Source organism: Leptonychotes weddellii, chromosome 2 (assembly GCF_054177405.1).
Source record: "Leptonychotes weddellii isolate Sample4059 chromosome 2, ASM5417740v2, whole genome shotgun sequence".
Lineage (NCBI taxonomy): Eukaryota > Metazoa > Chordata > Mammalia > Carnivora > Phocidae > Leptonychotes > Leptonychotes weddellii.
In genome coordinates this window covers 172,576,504-172,587,477 of record NC_138370.1, presented here as the reverse complement: position 1 = coordinate 172,587,477, position 10,974 = coordinate 172,576,504, and the positions used below count along the sequence as shown (strand labels likewise).

Sequence of the window (10,974 nt, the reverse complement as noted above, 5' to 3'; positions counted from 1 at the left end):
CTTCCTTAACAACAGTCAGGACAAACAATCACCCCACGTTTGCTTGAGCACTCTGAGAAATGGAGAACTCACCTTCTGTGATGGTTAATTTTATGTGTCAACTTGACAGGGTCATGAGGTGCTCAGATATTTGGTTAAATGTTATTTGGGGCATGTCTGCGAGGAGCCTTCCAGACAAGATCAGCGTTTGAGTTGGTGGACTGAGTAAAGCAGATCGCTCTCCCCGATGTGGGTGGGCCTCAGCCCATCTGTCAAGGGCTTGAATAGAGAACAAAGAGGCAGAGGAAGGGAGAATCTGCCCTCAGCTTTACTGGTTGAGCTATGACGTGGGTCTTCTGCCCTGTCTTTCCACCAAGACTAGGCTTAGCTTCCGAGTCATTCTTAATACTGTTTTTTTTTTTTTTTTTTTCAGTTGAACAGAACTCACTTTGCAGTCCCTGCCCCAGCCACTGGAAAGTTACTTCTTCCACAGCTTGATCCTCTTTATGCCTTCTAAGACACATCTGATCCTCTGAGTTGGAGACAGTTTCAGGGATGGGACACAGCCTGGGAGGGGCAGAACCTGGAGGATGGTGCGTTGGTATCAGCTTCTTGAGCCTGAGATCCACAAGGCCACGCCAAAGGTTGGTAACGGTATGTATTAGGAGGTACAAAGAGTCTTTCCACTAAATTCCGAAAACCTTCATCTAGGACCAAAGCCCAGGGTCCCCTTGAGGCCCCAGGACCTAGGTTGAGGGCAGCTCGAGGCTACTTATGGAAGTAGCACCTCAGTAGCTGGCTTCCCATCCCTGTGTTCCCTGTTTTCTATATTGTTTTCCTCTGAGAAAGCTGTCAAGTGCTATTTCCCCAATTTCATTTTGAAACCATGGGCTAAGTCATGAAGGAGACAGGCCATTGATCCAAAGAGAAGAAGGGTGGATCTACAGAAACATAAGCTGAAATCCCTTCCACCTTCCAGAAGAGTTTGGAGACTCGGCTATGAATAAAACCCAAATGGTTGTGACGTTAGATTAGCAAAGGTTTATTTTTTAAATACTTAATACTATTAACCATGTAGGGAAATCTTTGGTTTCCTGAAATGGTGAGATCATCCATTTAGACAACCCCATTTTTGACATAATTGTCCAGAGTGGAGGTGGGGTCTGGCTCGGGCTTTCTGGTCACCTTGGTGTCAGATGCAGCTGAGTCCGTGTTCTCCAGCGGGCATGCCTTGTTCCTTTTGGCGAATGCCTGGCTGATTTCTGCCTGGGTTCTGTTTTTCGTCTCAGGCAGGACAAAATAGAAATAGACGGCACCTGTGAGGCAGATTGCGGCAAAGACCAGGAAACAGTAGGTGTCCAGACTTTTCTGTGGGAAGGACAGACAAAGAGCATCAGGTAGACAATCCCCAAACTAGCTGCGAAACCATCTCTGTACAGGGTTTTAAAGCTCCCCATTCCTGTATCAGTATTCCTGGATGGCACACCACGCGTGTGATGTGAACTCTAAAAGTGAACAGTGTTGGATGAAGCATCTGCAGGAGATGTTCTCACATGAGCCATGAATACGTCAGCTTCCAACCCGGGGACCCTCGAGGAAATGGCAGCCTTTTGTTTTCTTTTCTGAAAACTAGGCCTATAAAAAAATAGTCATCATGAAAGCAAAATGTCATACTTGCTGAACGGTATTTTAAGTTCATAGTTACACACCATAAATGAGGGTGTCTGAGGCTGGACCCTGCCGGCTGAAGTCATCTGTGACACCTCCTGTCCCCTCAGACGTCATGCGGGACCCACGCACTAAGTCCCAGTGGGCTTCCTTCCTCAGACAGCTCTCCCGTGTCGCCTGCCCTGGCCTGCCCGCTCCGGAAGTCCAGCCCAGGGGTTGGCTAGGGCCATACGGGACCACCGGACTCTGTCCTTGTGAGGAAGCAACCACAGATGATGATCCATAAATGGATGTGCGTGGCTGTACTCCAGTAGAATTTTATTTACAGAAAAATAGATCAGGCGGTGGGCAGGAGTTTGTGGAACCCTGCCTCACCCAAGCAATCATTGCCTCTCACCTTCTTCACCCGTGTCCCCAATCCACGTGGCCTCTTCCCTGTCTGTTCTCTGCAAGGCAGCCCGGAGAGACTTGCAAAAACATACCTTGGTCATGCCAGCCCCCTGCTTAAAACTTTTCAATTGCTTCCCGTGGCTCTTGGGATGAAAACCCACTTCTTTAGCTAGCCCTGGGGAGTCAGGGAGGTCTCTTCTCTGTGCTTCCTCTGCATTGGCCTTGTCACTCCCACCTCCCACCATGCTTCTGCTGACTTGCTGGTCCCTCTTCCTGTGATTTTCTACCTCCTCAGCTCCTATCTTCTCCTCCAGGGGCTGGTCCTGCCCCAGGCCAGGCCCCTGAAACATCATCTCTCCTGGTTCCATCCTCCTTCCCTGCATGTCGATGGTAACTGCGTAGTTAGGTATGTGGCTACTTGATGAATGACTGCCTGTCACTAGCCAGTACGCTCCATGAGGCAGCAGGGTTATGTCTGGTTTTGCTCATCTTTGTGGCCCAGTGCCCAGGTCAGTGCGTGGACAATAGCAGGTGCTCAGCGGATATTTATGGAGTGAACAAATCAATCGCTCTGTCAGTCAGATTTGAATCCAACAAATCAATCTGTCTTTAAGTTTCCTTGTTGCTATGGACTGACTTATGTGCCCCTCAAATTCATATGTTGAATCTCTAACCCCCAATGTGACTGTATTTGGAGATATGGCTTTTGGGAGGTTATTAAGGTGAAATGAGGTCATAAGGGTGGGGTTCAAATCCCATAAGATGGGTGGCCTTATAAGAAGATGGAGAGAGAGATCGCTCTTTCCTTCCCTGTGTACACCGAGAAGCCACGGGAAGCCACGGTGAAAAGGGGGCCATCTGCCAGCCAGGAAGAGAGCCCTCACCAGAAACTGAGCCAGATAGAGATTCTTAAGCGTCTACCTAGAAAAGCAGATCTTGGGCTGAAGTTGCCCTTGGGCCCTAATCTCCTTACAATTTCAGTCTATTTCAAAATGAAAGCTCTTTGAATTTCTATCTGCTTGTTTGCAGTTCTCTTTTCTGAGGCACTTCTTCTGCAGAACAGGAACTTGCAGAAGACCTCGGGCCCCTCAGATAACCCATTTCTCTAGCCCACCTGGCAGGTACTGCATGCCATCAGGAAGCTGGAAAGCAGAAGCTTGAAACAAGCTCCAGGGCCCGACTTACCACTGACTTGCTCCTGCAAGGACCAGACCAGACCAGCTGGAGCCACAGTGGACCTCCCTGCCTCCCACAGACTTTCCCCTCATTGTAATGCTAAAAATCATGCCCGAGGTGGAGATTTAACATGCAACTAAAGCATATGACATATGAAGAAGCAAGTTCTGGCAAGTGCTTGGACGGCCCTCCTTTCCCACCTCAGCCCCTTCAAATTCTTCCCCTGGCCATAGTTCGGGGAGCAGCTCTGTATCCCTTTTCCTAAGGCTGTCTTCCTCAGGCCTGGGAGTGAGCTAGTAGTAAACACTTCCCGCACCATCCTTGGCCTCGTGTCTGTCTCTACACACGATTCAAAGAACGCCAAGGTCAGTAACAAAACCAACTCTGTTGGCATCTTGCCCTGGCACTTTCAGGCTCCAGAACTGCGAGGAATTAATTTCTCTTGTCTAAGCCCCCCGTCTGTGGTGTTTTGGGACGGCAGCCTGGCCGACTAGACTACCCCTAGCCCTGACTTCCTATCATTTATGACAGGGAATAATTACAACAGCTAGGTCTCTGCTTTGAAATAAAGGACTCGGAATTGAAACTTGTGCAAATTCAAATGCTTTAATTGCTGCTGGGAATGGCTAGTCAAGAAGAAAGGATATTTTAAATGATTACTCTTTGCAACAGACGTGTAAACAGGACCATTCGTTCCTGCTGTGGGCATGAGCCAGCTTCTGCCCGCAGCTAGGAGCATTACTGATACTAATGCTAGCATCAGTTCCATGCCATGTTTGGTGAGGATTCTGGGCCAGGCACTGAGCTAAGTCCTCTGTGCTCAGGGAATTAAGTAGCCTGCCCGAGGCCTCCCATTGGTTAGCACTGCAGCCAATAGGCTGCAAGTTCAAACTCCGTGTTCTTCATCACTTTGCAAACTGGCTCCTGGTGGCCAGACTTTGGAGCCCTGGCACACCCAGTACCTCCAGTTTCCTAGGCCACAGGTGGCCGAGACACGTGGCAAGCTTTTTGAGCCTCTCATGTCTGAAAATGCCTTTTCCTCTCTCTCATACGTGAAGGTACAGACTTCTAGTTTCAAAATAGCTTTCTCCCTAGACTTGGAAGACAGTGTCCCTTACCCTACAGGTAGAGTCTTGCTCAGGAGCAGAGTGATGTCACCTGATTATCATTTCTTTTCAGGTTATCTGAGTTCTCCCTATGGAACTTTTAGGATTTTCTTTTTTAACTCAGTGTTCTTAAATTGCACATCACTGTGTTTAGAAAGGGATCCTTCGCACCCACTTTGCTTAGCACGAGGCGGGATGTTCATGCTGAGGACTGGTCTTTCTGCAGGTCTGGGACTTTTCCTTCTGTCATTTCTCTGGCCATTCCCTGGTGAAGACCCCTAGCCAGTACCCTGTCCACCATGTCCTGGGACCCCTTCCACTTTCTCAGTGGCCCTGTCCTCTCTCCTTCAGTTCGTCCCATCCACTCTCTAAGAGATGTCCTCGTAATTACGGCTACACCCTTGGGACCCCGTCTCACCTTCTAGCAGGTTGTACCTTTTGTTTGGAGTATATCTAGGATTCTGGGTAGAGGGGGCAGGCAGGCTGGTGTGTTCAGCCACATTTCAATAGACACCTGTGAGCTGAGTCTCGAAGGATGAGAGGTGTGGAGGTTGCAGCTGTTTGGGACTCGAGGAGATGGAGGAAGGGCATACAGGTGAGGGCGGGGACATCCCACATGCCTGAGAACCTGATAAAAAGCTACTGATCCCCTTCTGCATAAAAAGGAAAAAAAAAATCTCATACACTTGACGTTTTCAATGCCATTTCTGGAGCGGGGGCATGTCACGGTCTTGTTGAAACTCATCCATGGGCCACCTAGCGTCCACAGTCCCCGGGCTGTAAGTTCCGTGATGGTGGGATCCGTGTCACCTGCTCTGCATTGTACCCCCAGCCCAAGACAGTGCCTGGATCACTGAAAGCTCTGTCTTAATAAGAATATGCTGAATGAGTGGATAAATGAATGAAATGAGAGCACTTTCGTGGAGAAGATCGAAGGGACAAAAGGGGGTTCAAATTAGATGTTCATGATGTGGCAAAAATAGAATCCTTCTGCTTGGTCCCCCCGCCCCCCCCATGGGGTGCTGGCCCCCTGGGGGTTCACACCAAGCTCCTGGCTGAGTCCGTGCAAGGACTGCCCCTTAACTGATGGCACGTCGAGTGCCTTAAACTTGTCCCTCCGGGGGACAAGAACAGCAAGGCTGTTCCACTGCGGAGCAGAGCCGACCTGAAGCACCAGGATGCCTCCAGGGGAAGGCGGGAGGAAGCAGGGGACTTAGTGATGTGTCCTGTCTCTGCCGTGTGTGGTGGCTCCTGAGTCACATTACTCGTAGGATCTTGTCGGAGTTGCCTGGGAACCTGTGAGGCAGACACAGCCTCGTGGCTGCCTGATGGCATCTGGGCCCAGCGTGCCCGGCTGGAAGCCACACTGCACGGCCCTGCGGACGCCTCCCGCTCGCAGCCCCCGTCCCCGCAGACCTGCTCTTCTCCACCCGTTCTGCTGCCTTCCCTGAATCACCTCTGGCTACTTCCTCCCTCTCTGCTTGTCTTTGCTCCTACGTCCTGATGCCTTTACTCTGAAACACCTTTTTTCCTTTTTAAAAAAATATACACATTTTTATCCAGATAGGATTTATATACAGTGACTTGCACAGATCTTAAGTGTAGCTCTCAATGAGTCTGGATTAAAGTACTCCCCTGTGTAACTAACACCTCTGTCAAGACGTAGGACATTTCCACCACTCCAGAAAGTTCCTTGTGCCATTTCTAGTCAGTGCCTCCTCTCTCCTAGCTGCCCCCTGCCGCCCCCAACACACACACCATCAACCACCGTTCTGGTGTCTGTCACCTTAGCCTCCATTTTCTCTGCCCCTGTCCTGAATCTAGGGGCCACCAGGCAGCCTGAGAGTTCTTTTAAAGTCACAAACGGGTCACGTCTTAAAACCATGCAGTGGCTTCCCAGAGTCCTTTGGTGCCGGGGTGGGCCTCCCTCACAACCGCCTGCGATCCCCTACTTCCCTCAGCTGTCTGCTCTGGGCCGCCTCAGCTTCTGCTGCCCCCACCCCCACTGACTCCCTCAACCTCAGCCTGAAAGCTCCCTGCACTGGTCAGCCCAGTTGCGCCCCATGTTACCTCCTACCGAGAAACACAAACCACACCTGTTCCCCTGTGGGGCACGTCTGTTCTCTCTGAAACGTTAGGGCAGGATTGTGTCTCCACGCTGGTGCCCACAGAGGCAGAGCTAGTGAAAGATGCTCCCTTCCTCCCTCTAGACCCAAGGATGTCAGCTGGACCCTCCAGACAGGCGAGGGAGCAGTTTTATGTGCTTTTAGGTCCCATGATCCTGGGTCTGCGTCGGCTTCCTCCTCACGTTGCATAGGCATTTGGGATGTGACCCGGTAATTTTCAAGATGAAAAGAATCATTTTCTCGCTTCCAGATTTTACCGAACTCAAACGAAATGTTGTAACGCCAGTGGAATCAAGCAGGCATACATTGGCATGCAATTTTCTCTGAACCAGAAACCATTGTTGCTAATGGCAGAGGCTGAGTCGTCTGCAGGCTGTACAAACAGTGACCCGAGGGACAATTGATGCCGGCCATAGCAAAGGCCCAAGGAAAAGGCAGCCTGAGGCTAAGGGCAGAGAAACAGGGGTATTAATCCCCCAGGGTCAAGGCAACCCACCCCATCCATGCATATCTAGAACCTTCTGCAGGAAGGGGCAGGCTGTGGGAGAGAAGGGGAAGGAGCGGGGAGAAGGCAAGCTTTGAGAGGCAACTTGTCCTGGATGGCTCAGTGAGTTAGGGGCATGTAAGCTTCTAGCACTCACCATGAATTGATCTTTCTGTCCTGTCTCCTCTTCCCAAGTGTCCCTAGGACCACACGGCAGGCAGTACCGGTAATGACCATGAGAGCGGCCGATCCTGAGTGTCCATGGGCAGACCCTGCTCAAGACTCGACTTCCATCTCTAATTCTTTCGGGAGCCCCACTGCAAAATTGGGGCCATTCTCTTGTTATACAGACATGAAAATTATAGCTCAGGGAGCAATCACAGTTGGACAAATTTGACCAGAAGCGCTGCACCTCACTGCCGAGAGGCATGGTCAGGATCCAAGGTCACGCTTTCGGACCTAAAGTCTATGCATTTTCTCCTGGGTCTCGTTTACGTCTAACGTAGTGCCGGGCACATAAGGGGACTAAGGACAACGAACAGCCACAGCTGCTACCAGTCACCAAGCTATCCTGTGCTGGAGACGGTTCTGGTGTTACAGGTCCTGGGAGTCCCCAGACACAGAGCGCGAGACCGGGGTGTCAGGACATGCAGCTTATCTGGGAGATGAGCCAGGGAGGGACTGAATTGGGGATAGGGTGACCAACTCTCCTCGGCTGCTCCGGACCAAGTGGTTTTCTGGGATGTGGGGCTTAAGGGACAGTCCTGGGCAAACTGGGATGAAGTAGTCACCCTGGACAGGGAAGGAGTTGTGGGTTCACTTGAGGCCCCCCAAAATATGGTGCAGTCCTAACTCCAGGCCCTGTGAATGTGGCACTGTTTGCCAACTGTCTTTGCAGATATAATCAAGGGGAGGTGAGGTCCTATTAGATTGTGGTGGGCCTCAAAGCTGGGCCCTGGTGTCCTTATAGAAGGAGGCATGGAGACCCACACAAAGGAAGAAGGCCATGTGCCCATGGAGGCAGAGATCGGAGTGAGGCAGCTACAAGCCAAGGAACTCTGGAAGCCACCGGCAGCCCAGAGAAGGGCCTGGAACACACCCTCCCCTCACCGCTTTCAGGAGGACCCAACTCTGCCGACGTCCTGACATTGTGCTTCAAGCCTCCAGGACGGTGCGAGGACACGTTTCTACTGTTGTAAACTACTAAGTTTGTGGTACTTGGTTGGGGCAGTCCTTACCCCAGCCGGAGGAGGTGACAACAGCAATTGCCAGTGTTGCTCTGTGCCAAGTACTGTTGGCCCTTCTCTGTGAGCTCAGCCCTCATGCGACCCGCGAGGTCCGTTTGCAGATGGGGCGGTCAGGACAGCCCATGGGCCCAGCCCAGGCAGGCGGCCCCCAGTGCCTGCTCGTGACCTCAGCAGGCTCCGTTCTCCATGGGTGAGGCGAGAGTGGAGGATTTTCCGTTTTCTAGTTGGGGAACCTGAGGCTCAGTGCGGGCAAGGTCCTAGCGCCCCTTGCTGATGCGTATGACACAAGTAAGTTCTGAGTCACGTCACCGTCGGCAGCCGTGCGGGCTCGGATATTTGTTTTCTGGGGAAGCAATCTGGGCTCCTTGCAGCTTGGGGGCTGCAACACACTTGCCGCTGACACATTTAGGAAAAAAATGAAAAGATCAAAATGCGATTGAAAAATTGCACTTGGTGCCTGGTGAGCCGAATTGTGTCCACCATCAGGATTCCTATGTTGGAGTCCTAACCCGAGCATCTCAGAATGGGGCTGTATGTGGAGGGAGGGTCTTTAAAGAGCGGATTAAGGTAAAATGAAGTTCTATGCTGGGCTCTGACCCAATCTGACTCGTGTCCTTAGAAGAAGAGGAGACTGGGACACAGATGCGCATAGAGGGATGACCGTGTGAAGACACGGGGACAGATGGCTGTCTACAACACCAAGGAGAGAGGTCTCCGAAGAAATCAACTTTGCCAAGACCTTTCTCTCCAACTTCTGGCTTCCAGAACTGTGAGAAAACGCATTCCTGTTGTTTAAGCCCTAGTCTGGGGTACATGGTTGCGGCGGCATGAACAGACTAAGGCAGGCTCTTGATTGCGGCTGAGAGGACTTCTGGAAGGGCTGTGGAATGGAGCCGGTCAGCTGTGGAGTCTGCAGTGGCAGAAGCTGCTCCCGTGGGAGGGTCCGGTGGGTGGGGGGTTGCGAACCAGACTGTGTGTACGAGGAGAAGGAATAAACAGAAGGAAAAGGAGAAGATGGAGAGGAAGGGGAAGACGAGGAAGACCGTCAGCAACTGTACCCTACCGAAAGCTGGCTCTTGTGTTCTGCCCCCTTCGAGGGACCCACTTGGTGGAGTGGCTGATACGTCCTCAGCCTCCCCTCCGCCGCCCTCCCCTGCCCTGTGGTGGGAGCTCAGGGGCTCCCAGCCAGTCCTGAGTTATAGCGTGCTGTGTGTCAGCTTACTTGCCTAATGATTTCCCTCCCTCTCCCTCCAGCGCCCCATCCTGATGCCCTCCACCCCCAGGGGCAAGGGCTGAGTTCACAGGCTCTGCACCTCCTGACCTACTGTCACTGCTGGACCAGGCAACATTCCTCTGTTGTCTGTGTTTCTCTGTTTCACCCCTTCTTATCTTCAGTGCTGCTCTCAGTCCTTCTGCCCTGCAATGCCCTTCTCCCACCTCTGGACAAACTCCTGTGTAAGTGTTTGATGAATGTCCTTAAGCCAACCTGTCCTGTCTCCTCCCTCCATCCTCTAGCAATCCATCAGACTGTCTATCTATCTATCTATCTATCTATCTATCTATCTATCTATCTATCTATCCATCCTTGGATCCCCCAACTACCTGCCCATGTCCCTTGGGTGGCTGCAGACATTACCAGGCAAGGTCAAGGCCGAGGTCAGGTGGTCTCTCTGATGTGGGAGCCACCTATCTCTCCAGCTTTAGCCCTGAAATGCCAAAGGCAGTGGCCAGATCTGAGCCCAATGCCTCTCGGGGCATGGATCCTTGGAGACCTGCCTTCCAGATCACCCCCCAACACTCGTCTCTCTTTGCAGCTCCCCTGCCCTTCTCCTTGCCTTGCCCCAAGCCCCCAAACCTAAGCCTGTAAAGAGGGTGCCCACAGCTCTCCTGTGAGTCCTGTGCCCTTGACGTGTCTGGGAGGAGGCAGCTGGTCTGGATGTTCTAAGACAGGCATGCAGACGTGTGTCCTGTGTGCACGGGGGCCCTCAGCTTTGTGAGCAGGTGGCACTCCTCTTGGCCCTGAGCCCTTAAACTTGGTCCTGGCCTTATTCCCCTGCTCCAGGCCAGGCTCTGAGCGGCCCTCGGGCTGACTTTCTGTGTGCAATCTGGCACATGATTTCATCCCCACAGCGTGAATGGATGGCATTTTTAATCACAGTGACAGTGTCAGCATGCTCAGGGGCTCCTTCGGGGTTCTTGCAGAAGGACCCGCTAACCCCTGGGAATCCTGGTCTTGCTTTGCCCTCAGACACTCCAGCACATCACAACAGGGTGTCCCGGGGTGAGCTGTGGCCCCAGAAACCTCTCAGGCACCTAGGCACCCCGCTGGAAGTGAGCCAGTTGGAATGAACATGATCCCCCAAACATGTGGTCAAGGCTGTCAGAAACTGGGTTATCGTGAAAAGGAGTTTGACACACACAAAAGCCCTGGGGGTCAAAGAAGGGCACGTGGGGGTGGTACCCATGGGTGTGACCATGTTCTTCCTCTCACTGGTCCGGGGCCGTGGGCAAGTGTCCTGAGCCTGCTGAATCTGACTTTCCTCCTCAAAGGGTGGGCTGTGGCAGTCATTACGGAAGGATACAAGATTTCTGGATCTTTCCCCCTGGACACAAGGCCCTTTGCCATTCCCCTGGGGTAAGGTGTGGTGCTGCGGCTTTCACTCAATCTGCACAGTGGTAATCCATGTCGCCGTCAGGTGATGGCCTTAATGGATGGTGTGAGACTTGCCACACTCCTTCCACCGGCCGGGACTGAGTCGGGAGGCCCTGGGGCAGAATCTCTAGTCCCCCCGCAATGA

At 52.2% G+C, this 10,974-nt stretch overlaps 1 protein-coding gene across 10 annotated transcripts in view; it reads right to left on the bottom strand.

Annotated features, from left to right (window-relative positions):
• Positions 1 to 1,005: 1,005 nt before the first annotated feature.
• The window catches only part of SLC2A9 (solute carrier family 2 member 9), a 196,763-nt gene continuing 186,794 nt past the window's right edge, over positions 1,006 to 10,974 (bottom strand). For all 10 annotated transcript variants that reach the window (XM_081812617.1, XM_081812615.1, XM_081812614.1 and 7 more), the window contains one exon: positions 1,006 to 1,347. In XM_081812617.1, coding sequence (XP_081668743.1) covers positions 1,096 to 1,347 — 252 coding nt within the window. In that variant the 3' untranslated portion in view covers positions 1,006 to 1,095. The remainder of the gene's footprint in view (positions 1,348 to 10,974) is intronic.